Source organism: Anticarsia gemmatalis, chromosome Z (assembly GCF_050436995.1).
Source record: "Anticarsia gemmatalis isolate Benzon Research Colony breed Stoneville strain chromosome Z, ilAntGemm2 primary, whole genome shotgun sequence".
Taxonomy (NCBI): domain Eukaryota; kingdom Metazoa; phylum Arthropoda; class Insecta; order Lepidoptera; family Erebidae; genus Anticarsia; species Anticarsia gemmatalis.
In genome coordinates, this window is record NC_134776.1 from 21,500,758 (window position 1) to 21,513,877 (window position 13,120).

General features: G+C 33.6%; 1 protein-coding gene across 2 annotated transcripts in view; it reads right to left on the bottom strand.

Moving 5' to 3' along the window:
• Positions 1 to 85: 85 nt before the first annotated feature.
• Positions 86 to 13,120, bottom strand: part of LOC142986142 (uncharacterized) — a 30,742-nt gene continuing 17,707 nt past the window's right edge. Inside the window, exons 6-9 of one of the 2 annotated variants that reach the window (XM_076134426.1) lie at positions 11,228 to 11,471; positions 9,133 to 9,207; positions 7,350 to 7,433; positions 86 to 6,853 (exon numbers count right to left, since the gene is read on the bottom strand). In XM_076134426.1, the coding sequence (XP_075990541.1) occupies positions 6,760 to 6,853; positions 7,350 to 7,433; positions 9,133 to 9,207; positions 11,228 to 11,471 (497 nt within the window). In that variant the 3' untranslated portion in view covers positions 86 to 6,759. Of the gene's footprint in view, positions 6,854 to 7,349; positions 7,434 to 9,132; positions 9,208 to 9,345; positions 10,013 to 11,227; positions 11,472 to 13,120 lie in introns of those variants that run through there. The other variant, XM_076134427.1, reaches the window with a different exon arrangement.

Consider the following 13,120-nt stretch of genomic DNA (forward strand, 5'->3'; position numbering starts at 1 on the left):
TAAAGACGATTAAATATTTTCTTAAAAAGATGTGTTGTTTATGCAATTGTGTATAGGAAAAGGTAATGTAAATAAAAACGCAACATACAAAAATTATAATTTATTGTTTCAGTAAAGCTAAAATATAAAAAATATAAAGGTAATTTGAGTATGATCAGCACTGCGGGTTCACTACCACTCGTAGTGAACGTAATGGGCGCGATACTTGACACTATTGCGTGGTGGGACGTATAACTAGCAAATTAGTCGGAAAATGTCGGCCTTGACCTGAATGAATGAATGTCGATAGATATTTACTTGAACGATACAGTCACGAGGTTACAATTATGAATGGAAACAAAAATAAGCTTCGTTTTGTTCGGTTAGTTGCCTAAAGTTTGTTCAAGCTGCCCAAATGTCTTTTGACTTGGCTTAAAGCTGTGTTAACTAATTACTGATGTTTGATACAACTCAGGTTTACTATGAAATTGTCACCTAACAATAGGCTGACCTCGCCGTATGCGGCTTACCTGTGTCGATGTGACGAGTTTAACTTAGAATATGCATTAAAAAATAAAATAATAAAACCTTGAGAGATAAAAGCTACAAAATAATTATTAAAAACAATCAAAATATAACCAAAGTGGTTATTTAAAATTAATTATTCGTTCGTGAACGTAATCAACAAATATAATCATGTATTGAAACGTACATAAAAGTATATAAAATATGAAAATCTCGCTCGTGACTGTATATGAATAAAAACAACATAAAAGTATTAAAACTTAGGCGGATTAATTAACTTAAGATAAAAAAACAATCATTGTTCTTGACCACCGAAAATATACAAAATAATATCGAATGATCATTCCTATTGCACTTAATTACAAATAGAAATAAACAAAATACTAAAATAATATAAAAAAATAAAAATAATCAAATGTTTCTGTTTCTCAAAATAATTATTATTATGCTGTGATGACTACAAAACGAGAAGAGACATAATCATATTTATTTTTAATTGAAATGTCAAAATCAAGAAATCTTTTTTTATTTTTTTCAATCTTGCAACTTTTATCTAACAGTGACATCTATCGACATTCATGTAAACTAATTGAGAACTTATAAAATACATACAAATCACAACTTAGAGAGCTTTAAAGTGTTTACCGAATCAAATAATATCTTCGTTGTATAGATAATATCGAAGAGAGATATACGACGCTGTATTGTGACGAAATATTGTTTAATATAGGATGAACTTTATTGAGCATTATTATTGTGAAAAGACCAAAAAATTACATCAAAAATGGTTAAAAAATCTAGCTTCAAACTAACGCCGATGTTATCATTCTCACAAAAAAAAATTCGAAATGTATTTAATCAAAATCTAGCTTCGAATATTATCGATCTACTGTCATTTTTACAATTCAAAATGTCGGTTCATTTAGCTGTGAGTGACAAAAAGACCTTCAAAAGGCACGAATGCTACTGTTTTTAATTGGAATGTTTGTTGTAGTAAGTCAAGTCAAGTAACTGTACTAGTAGCTTTTCTTACTGAGCGTTTAGTAACCAGTGAGAGCTGGTTATTGTGAATTTTCAATGGAATGTTCAAGACTATTGTAATAATTTTTATAGGTGGGAATACTTTCAGATATTACAGTAGTGGTTTTGAAATTTTAATTCAAGAGCATAAAATATGATTAGCCCTTTTTGTATTGAGGTACTTTTTATGAAGTATAAAAATAGTTGTGTTATGGTTTGTGACAATTGCATCTTTTTATTGCTTTTGCATTTACTTTGATAAAAGAGATGAAAAAGAGCGAAGAATTGAAAGTTATTTTGGTCATGAAATTTTGAAACAATATTCCGCCACTCAATCAGCTCGCGTTACATACAGTTAAATACATACAAGAGACACTACACGAAGTAGGTTAAATTCGAAAAAAGACTTACGAGTTAAATATATGATAAACGTTCAAAATATTGAGCTTGTTCTGACAACCATGTGGCTAATTGTCAAAATACGTATACAGTACTACAGTAGGGTCCGCATCGCAGACTTTACATTATGCATATCAGACAACCGGCGCGACGCAGGCCACTCATTACATACCGAGCCTGCGTCACCAACTAAACTCCCTCTTAGCAGCCTTTTTACGAGATTCCATCTCTTTTGGGACGAATACTTATCACTGCCTTAGTGTTCAGCACTTTACGACCAACACAAAAAACCAACATCTTTATATCAAAACTACACACTCTATAGCATAAAATCTTAATCCCTTTCGAACTAGTCGTAAAGTACCAAACACCTTTGACCCAACTCACAATACTGGCCGATTTGGCGACAATTTATTGTCAAAATTTTTACATACCACATTTTTCTTTTTCCAAAATATACATATAGAAAGATATATAAATAGTCTTAAAAAAACTTATTGTACAACTAATTGGAATGTTGATCGGAATGAGCCGATATGTGAAGAGTGAATCTATAAACTAGGTTTAAATCAATTGGTTATTTGATCTCGAGAAATACTTATAAAATAAATGTTAAAGACGGACAAGTGTTAAAATTAATACGTTTGATTAGTTGCCTAGAACGTTTCGTATGGCTGCTTGGACGTTGTCAACGTACAACTTTTCATATTTTGTGTACTTTTGAATTTCAACTCAAGCTAATTTAAAAAAATCAATAATGAATCTAATCATGGACAAAATCAACTGTTCTCTGTGGAACTGAATACTAAAAAAGTAATTGTTAATCAGTTATTAGTAAATCAAAATGTCAGAATTAACGCGAAAGTTATATCACAATCAAAGTTTATAAATTTTATTATGATTATGTTCATTACGTTTTACGTTTGAGCAAATTTGCCAAATCAGCCTACACACCGCTAGCCTACCGCTCCTCCCGCTGCCTGCCACGAGATGACATCTCTCAGACATGTCCACAAACCCAGCTTCATTTGAAATTCAAAAGGAAACTTACATACTAATGATCTGTCATGGTTACAATCTGTGTTCGAAGCACAGCTTAGAGAATATGAATACATAAATGTTATTGACACATTGAGTAAATAGACAGGTATATCTAAAACGCTAATATTATATGTAGATTATTATATTGAGGCCGCCTCACTGTATCGTTACTCTACCGACCTCTACGCGGTCACACAATCTTACATATAAGAGATATTCGTATCGGGCCGCCTCAAAGTATTCAATATACTAGTGAAAGTACATCTATTTGGCAACATATACTGAGTATTAAATAGAATAAGAGTTAAAATGTTCGGAGCGCTTTCATTGAGTACTAGACTTGAGCGGGCTCGACCGTTGTTTTGAAGGCAGTGGTCACGAGGCACCGGTGTTCGAGCCGTCTAAGTGTTGCTGTTTGAACCACGCTCGCAGCGAGGCGGATAACACCGCGTCATTTTGAACAAAGTCAATTATTAGTAGATCGTATGCACCAGTGCCTTCAAAATAACTCTATATAAAATTAAAACCAAGTTCTTGAGAGCGTGTCGCGCACGACATACGCCATAATGGCTGCACCTTAAAATCTCAACATATACTATAATGTAAATAGCATTGGTATAAAAATAATTTGGTAAAAACACATCATATCAATAAATGCTAAAAATCTACAAGAGCTACCGTTACTATGGAATGTTCACTTAAATCATAACTCTTAATAATCTCTTTTATAATCCTTAAGATCGCTAAACGTTACTTAATTATAAATATAATATGTTTAGTACAAGAAACATGTAAAAAAGGTTTTTTTATTCAAGATTACGCATCCTTACAGCTAGTGGAATGTAAAAGAAATTCTTTTCAATATCATAGTGTTAGTCACATTACCCCTTAAAATTAATGGTTAGAACCCAAACCTTTTGTTAAATACACCGTATATGGACGTATTCGTTATTTTTTTTATGATATTTTATTTTTTAAATGAAATCAGACAACGCGTGTTCGTACAAAATATACAGAGATGTGTGGGGGAGGGTGTCGGGGGTGTGGGTGTATATTGCACGCCCCGGAGCCACGCGCTGCCGCCGACGCTCATTTATAAGAGAGCTAATGACTACAATACATTTCGACTTCTTAACGATGGGACGATTCTTACAACGTTAAAGCTATGATCGCTTTAAAGCCTGACCAGAAAGTTGTCACGAGTATCAACTAATTATATAAAAACACAAACGACCCGTGCGGTATTCCGGTCATACGAAAATTTAATACCTTACCAAATTGGAATGTAAGCCACCGATGTTGACGGTGTTCGAAGTGAACAGTACTATCTTACATAAACAGTCATTTGATTATTGAGGTATAATTTTTATTTCCTTAACGAACCTAAACAACCCTTGTATATTAAAAAAAATGTATACATCGCTAAAACTATATTGTACGTATAAAATTGTTCATGTTTAAGACTAAAATTATATGCTTAAACCAAAAAAAAGTACTTAACACTAAGTAAAGCATACATAAGATGATTAATAAACGATATTATTTATTTGTACTGTAAGGTTTCATGGTGACCTCTTCCATGGTTCAATTGAAACCATGCTGAAAAAACAAATCAAGGTGTTTTTTTTACTTTTGTACACTCGTCATAGAATGGCAACGTTTGTTTATAATCTAATCTGTTTTTGATCTAGCTGCCTAAAATAAACTTGTACTTGGCCATTTTATATTATGAGATATCCCTGTCAACCGGGTTCTTAATATTTTTGTACTGACAACCTTTGAAAATAAATATTTTTATTGTTGGGATGTGTTAAATGTTATTTTTGTACGTTGTTGTAGAAATGGTCGATATAGTACAAGTCATTGTCATCTCTCGGACGAAAGCGCAGGATTGTGGATTGCAAACAACTTATTCAGAGATTTGTGAAGAACGTTCCCTACGCAATACGTGTTTATAAGTTAAAGCATAATAGAAGTATCGTGTAAAGTTAATTAAAAGAATAGAATGGCATCAATCTCAGTCTTAGATCTGTATAAGTAATATTGCAGAGTATGAGATTGCATTACTATGATATTGCAGAATTTGCCCGCCGATCGAGTATTCAAATAATCCTGCGCTTTTTAAAATACTACGTAATATTGTTCAGTCTTTGGAATTTGTGTATTGGAATGTAAAATATATATAAAAACGTTTAAAATGTTCCTTGATGCCCAGACGACTCCGATAATAAATGAATAATAAGATAAATAATAAGAAATGCTTCAGAATACTGTCAATTCGACCGTCGAAATGTAGTTAATTTTATATTTGATCGTTTTACAAACGTCAAACTAGGTTGTGACATATACTAAACGAACATCAAGGACCCAGATCGTTTAAAACTCGAGGTACAGACCTATAATACTTATTATAATTGAAAATGCAGAATTTTCTACACGTCGATAGTAAGAAATGCTTGATAATACATACGTGTGGAGGACTCTAGGGTCACACCGGACAATTTAACCGTACACATATTACATACTAATGGATAAATAGACACCAATATCTTGTTTTTTATGATTACATCACTATATTATAAATAAATGCTATGTGTAACTAAAAATCGCTATTGTGGTCAGCCAAGCGTCAAAATTGACAAGAGCTGTGACCACATTCGCGTGCTCTAATAAGCACGGAGACGCTGAGCTCGTATACCAAACGGTCACCTATCTAAAGACACACCGCGGGAACTGTCGCTTAACTCACTAATCGTATACCGACGAGTAAGACCAACAAGCTCAGAGCGTCATAAAAATTTCGGAAACTTTCAAAAGACATATAAAAATACGTCTCTAGTTACACATAGCTACAAGTATATTATATAAATGACATCAAAAATTGATCACAATACAATTGATCGAGTTTTCCAATACATACAAAATATATATAAGATAAAATCCTGATATCGTATAATCAGTCCTTATACCATACAGTCGATATAATCACAATATTGTTCAATGTTTTAATGAGATACTGTGATGGGATTCAGACCAAGTAGAGCCTAAATATGGTGAATAATATATGGAGTTTGAAAAGCCATGATATTGTAAGTAAAAGGTCTTCCATACTTCACACTGAATGCGTGTGAGCGACGTATACGTGCACGTAATTGCACCTGTATACAATCAACTGCGTGGTTTCCGCGTTTTCGCGACGATTCCAAGTCTTTATTTATAAATCATTAATCAAAATATATTACTGATTATTTTGAGACTTTTTAAATACAATATCATGCGGTGAATGTGATGTATAGGTTATGTGGGTAATATAATAACCTTGCATGGTCTAAAAATACTCGAACGTAGAATCGAAATATAATTAAATTACACGTGGAGTTGTGAACTTAATATTGGTGGGGTTGTTTAAATGGTAAGATTGTTTTTTAAGGGGGCAGTTTTTGGACTATTTAAAATGGATATTTAACAATAATATATTTAACTTTGAGATTGTCACAATGCTTATTCCATATCCGAATATGAATTGATTTGGGCCGAATAATTGAGTATTATTCTAAAAGATGTGGTAGTTTTTAGACCATGCAAGGTGACGATCATAAATACTTAAGCCGAGCGCGGTCCAAACGTCGTGGTGTAGCCCATGGAGTAAACAAGGCCGTTCCAGAAGGTCTGTTGGGTGAAGTTGCGGAAGATTCGAGATGGGTGATCAAAGTCGTACTTTCGTCGTGGGCGGGGCCGTGGGCGCGGGCGAGCCGGCCGCGGGCGCCGGCGTCGTTGTCGCCGCGGGGCCTTGCATCATACGGTCTCTGAATCGGTCTCCGTCTTCGGGACCACCTCGAATTTCTGCTCCTCCGCGTTGTCGGCCTTAGCCTCGGAGGCCGATGAGAAACTGGAATTGTTTATACTAGTTGGAGTTGCAGCTTTTGAGAATGAATAAAAGCGCTAGTAACTTTGTTCATTGTGCAAATTGACATAGCGTCTCGTTTTGAGCCGGAAATTGTAAACGATATTAAATGAATATCTTGATATTATTTACTAGTCAGACATATCCTTAGGGATTTCTTGATTGCAACCTAGATTAATGAAAACCAACACAACTACAAGAGACTGTGGAAAACCATAGCAAGATTTTTACTGCTCTCAAACAAAAAATCTTATTCTTCTCGGACCTCGTATTTCAAATATAAAATGATTTCTAGTTTAGTCAACTTAAAATATGAGATGCCTGCAACTTCCTCACCTTAAAATAACCATGTTGTAGGAAGTAACTATCTGCATACCAAATTCATTCAATAGTTTTGGCATGATTGGGTCACAAACATCAATTCGTTCATACATCCAATCTATGAAAAATATTAACTAAAAACAAATAAGTGAATACTTACGCAGCTCGCGCGGGCATCCCCTCAGCCTGGTTCAGCTGAGCGAGGAAAGCCTTGTTGGCCTCCGGGGTCGAGCTCGTAGAGAAACTGTAGACAAGGAAACATACTCACTGAATATATGCCGATTTATCATTGCACAGACAATTTTAACAAAAGGCAGTTTGCAAATTATAAATACAAAGTAACATAAATAATATATTATAAAAGAATCCAAAATAAATATGAACAAATAAAAAAAACAAACTAATATTTAAAGTGTCCTTTTTGTTAAATTATCTACGCCAGCTGCTTAAGCGCGGGGCCGCTTGATTTTGTAAAGCAAAATAATAATAGATTCGCTTTGATAACTATAAACCAATAAAATGTTTGTTAACAGTAACCAAAGGTTTCTACTAAACAGATAAACTAACTAAGCTACGCTAAGCCTTTTCGAAATGTACGGATAATAAATGAAATACATTTTAACAAGGTTTCTCATTATCATAATATACTTGAGTTTTTACACCAATAAGTCAATCTCTTATCACTTTTCGAGGTTCGAACCCAGATTTGTCAAGTTACTAAATATTCCAAACTAATTACACTTTGATTACAGTACCTATCTTGAATTTACTATTGGTCGTTAAGAATCTACTACATATTCCATAGCATGGCGTTTTATAATAACTTAAATGGATTCCAAATTTTCCAAACCATATAATCAATCAAAATATCGCCAGCAAACCGGCTGAGCATAAAGTAGATACTCTACATTGCTGTATAATTTTCGCATGTGAATTGCCAGCATTCGTTCACGAAACGCACTTCGCATATAAAATGTTACAAATATGTTATGTAGGTGACGCACAGCGCATACTAAGTTGATGAAGAATTTTCGAACACACTAAATTTAGTACTATTTAGTGCTACTTTATATGAACAAGAATTTCATTTTTTGATTTGGGTGTCGAACCCGTGATTTAACGCTCAGCTAAGTTTGTAATTGAATTGAGAAATAGATGTTTTTAAGCAAATTAAGTTGGAAGTTGAATTATATCGCCAGCAATGTTGTTATAAATACAAATAAGTATAACTATAATTTTTAGACGAAATGATAAACAAAACGGAACAATAATAACTAAATTTATAGAATGAAATAAATAGAAACAAAATAAAATACATAAAGCAGCCAAATTTATATTATTTTTAGGACATATCTGAAATCTATACTAATATTATAAAGCTGAAGAGTTTGTTTGTTTGTTTCTTTGTTTGTTTGAACGCGCTAATCTCAGGAACTACTGGTCCGATTTGAAAAATTCTTTCAGTGTTAGATAGCCCATTTCTTGAGGAAGGCTATAGGCTATATAACATCACGCTTTGGTCATTAGGAGCGGAGTAGCAACGAAAAATGTTATAAAAACGGGGAAAATTTTGACCCATTCTCTTAGGTGACGCAAGCGAAGTTGCGCGGGTCAGCTAGTTTAATATAAATTCTGTTTGTACTTATAGTAGTAACAGTGTTTCATAGGCCAACACTTTCAGGTACAACCAATATAATGTTACACCTTAGTAAAATTCCATCTTTTCAAGAACTGTTCAAAAGATTTTCAGGTTATATTTCTTCAAAATATTTTAATATTTAAAATTAATTCTTACAAAAAGTTCTTTTGAATTCAATTCATTTTGAATTCAGATATCAGTCATTTTACTATTGCTATTATTTTTCTAGCATTTCCAAAATAATCAAATACTAGTTTCAAAAGTGAGTATTAAATTAAATGAATAGTAATAAATAAATACGTACTGATCGATATCTTTGAAGTCAGGCATAGTTGGTGCGGCATCAGCGCGCCACTTGCCCCCAACCATATTCTGCACACTGAAATTAATTACAGTAGCATTAGTACAATATATTGTATTCATTATTTATATACAGTTAATAATAATTATCATAGTGAGTATAATATGTCGGTGTTCTACTAAAAGCGTTAAATAGTTGTGAACAGCTATACTGTGTTACTAATAAACATTGTTTAAGCTCTGATTAGTAAGTTGTCTTTTTCACCAATAGAATTGTTTCAAAAGTGATTGAAAGTGACAAAACACTGTGTATTTAATAAGACCTTATAAAACGTTTAATAATATTGTAAATATTGCTGGACAACAATATTACACACCCGTATGTTCAGTAAAATCAATAAATAACGAAAATACGAATATCTTTCAAAGCGCCAAAATGGATAATAATATATAGCAAACTATCTGACCCGCGCAACTTCGCTTGCGTCCAATAAGAGAGAAGGGGTGAAATTTTTCCCTGTTTTTGTAACATAAATTACTGGTACTCTGCTCCTTTTGGTCGTAGCGTGATGATATATAGCCTATGTCCTTTCTTGGGTATCAAAATATCTCCAAACCAACTTTCATGCAAATTGGTTCAGTAGTTTAGATGTGATTGAGTAGCAGACAAACAGACAGACAGAGTTACTTTTGCATTTATAATATTAGTATAGATAATAATAATGCACCTATGCCTATACCGTACCGTATATTAGGCGTGATACATAAGTACGATTAAAAATATCTACTATAAAGGTCTAAGATCTACAAAAAGCTGGTCTACAAGCGATGTCTACACTAGTGCTACCACCACGAACCTCTTGCGACAACGACGGCATCTTTTCCTTTGTAAAACATAAAACACACGTTAATACTCACACACACACGTTTTAGGTAAGCATATAGCACCACACATTACCCCTGAAGAAATTCAGCAAATTAGTAGTTAATTTATATACCCATTTGTTATAATAACGCTTTTTTAACCGACTTCAAGAAAAGGAGGAGGTTCTCAATTCGACTGCATTTTTTTTAATCATATACTCACAAGCTGAATGATAATTATTTTAGTAAAATATTACTTCTATTTCAATTAAACACTATAACCATTATGAAACTAAGATTCCTTTTTTATTCAAATTATATTTAAATAGAATATCCAAAATAAATATTTTTAACTGAAAAGTTACTATTTTTACTATTCGTATTAAAGTCTTGCTAAATTCCTTTAACATATGGTATAGACCCAAGAATTAATAAAATTCGCCATAGCCCACTATACTAAACAACTGAAGTAGTTTCGCACTGCTTCCATAACCTGTGGAAAGGAAATACATACTTCTCTTACATACACAAACCACATACAAACAGCTTTCATTTAAAAGCCAGGTGCACTCCTACACACAATAACGCACAAGGATTCATACATACACACATGTACACATACATGCACACATACACACAGACTTCCATACACATGTGCACACACACACACACACACATACTTGCATACATACTTGCACACACATACACAAACACCTGCATACCCACGCGCACACAAGCAAACAAATTTCATTCCCATACAAATCTTTAAAATCAGAACTGTGGAAAACAAATATTTCTGAACAACAACCCAATGCAGAATAAAGGGCGGAACCCAATTTTATTTAAAGAGCATATTGGGAAGACAAGGACCTTTCCTTATCTCCTTCCCTTTATTTATTGTATCATGATGACATATTATTTCTAACCAACATTACATTATGCCAGTCATCATTTTTCTATGCCAATGTTGTCTAGCAAGAGTACTGGGTATCTTAGTTGATAACTAGTGTATTTTAATGTATAATATATTACTTTTTTTACTATTAAAACTGGATTTTACGTCCCATTTTATATTGTCCCCCTGAATCAATAACAAACAGTTCCGAAATCAAAGACTCTTAACTCACTCTTTCATCCATCTCCAAAAATTTTAAATAGCACCATAGTAATACTCGAGTTTAACCCGAGAAATTACATATTCAGCTCCAATTTAAAAAATATATAAAAATACATACACATGTTTCATCTGTTCGCCCTGCGTGCTGAGCTGAGCGAGGTACGCGGCTTGCTTGCGGTGATGGTACATATGTACGCGCAAACACGACGGGTTGCGCATGCGCTTCTGACATATGTCGCATTGCAGTGTGCCTTCGCGAGTGTCGTGCTTGTCGCGGATGTGGACCTTCAGGTTGTATCGGTTGGCGAAGAATCGGTGGCACGATGGACATTTCACCCCGCCGGTTTTGCAGTTCCAACCGGCTGTTGAAGAAAATTATTGAGTTAGTTTTACTGCTCTTAGTAGAGCTTTGGAATACGATATAGCTTTAAATTTTCAAAAATTTCTTAAAATCTTTTTTAGTTTATATCCTTTAAAACGATACCGATACGCCATGTGCCTTACATAATTATCGGAAAATATGTAAAAAAAAATCGAATTTAAGTAGCCCGTTCTAGTACAAGAAAAATCATATCTCATCATACCTCCGAAAGGTGAGTGAGCAGTCCATAAAAGATACCCCTATGTCATCTAGATATTTTACTTGTTGACTATTTGCTTAACACTCTGTATATCTTAAATCGTCGTGCGCTTTACATGGAGCAAAACATTTTGCAGAGATCTTAGCAAATTGTGTTCTGTACAGTAAATCTTGTAATACATGTACCCTGGTTTGATAAGAGATCTTTTTTTTATTTTCAAATTACGATTATGAACCTAAACTAATTTCTATGGCATTCAGGTTTTTGGATACTGTGATATAGTATTGTGGTTCAAACACATGTACTCACATTCAATGATGTGAATGAAATTACTACTTTTCATATCAAAATAAAATTTACTGAAACAAGCTTCATTCGAAGCCCTTCACGCAATCACAGTAGTGTCAATCAAACTATGAACATGCGATTGGATTTTCATTTTTCATTCAGAACATTTTAACCTCCCATGGAAAACGTTCAGTGGTTTTTAATTTGCGCTGTCTATCAAATGTCAATCGAGACGATTGGAGAATAAACTTGCGTTCCTTTAAAAGACAAAACTATAGCATATACAGATAGGGTTATACTTTAAAGTTTTTATAAGTTCAAAGTTTAGTTAGTCTAAATTCCATAATGTATGTTATCATGTCAATATAATAATATATGAGCAATTCAGTTTCTTCCCACACAAGTACAAGCGGCTAGGACTTAAGTCATATTATATGTATGAGAACTTTTTGTTTAGCGTTGCATATTCAATAACATTGTTTATGCTACCAAACTCTGTGATAGCCGAGTGGTATACGCTATACCAGTCATGTAATCGAGAGTTGAAAACTCACCAACGAATTCGAAGTTATTTGCGCAATAAAACTTCATTATCACATGTACTAAGGGTGAAGGAAAACACATAGCACACTACAACTAGCGCTTAAAACAACCACCAACCCGTATCCCATCATTCGAAAAGTAACAAGCAAACGAAAAACAAGTAAAAATGAAAAAGAAAACACGTTTCGATCGCGTAGATTAAAAACGCGTAGTCAACTGGTGTCAGGATATGAGCTATTCGCTGCGTAATAGACTATCACTGGTGCAGTAAATCTGTTAGGCAGTTTTGATGTGAAATCGTATGAAACCTACATACGTTCTCTGTAATACCGGATCAGTTGTGATTTAGACTTGGCTTTTTTCTTTGCTAATCTAAATACTAAGTCCTTCTCGTATTATCTTTCTCTAAGTAAGAGATATTTTTTTATTGTTTCGATCTGCTAATGGCGATGCTTCGGTTTCGATTTTTGGACTGGGTCAAAATACTAAACGAACTAATTGTCAAGCTTTTCCAATTTATCTTAGAATATTCATCAATAATAATTCTGGAGTTTGGTATCATTGCTCGGTATACGGCATAAAGCCCCTATTATTGAAAC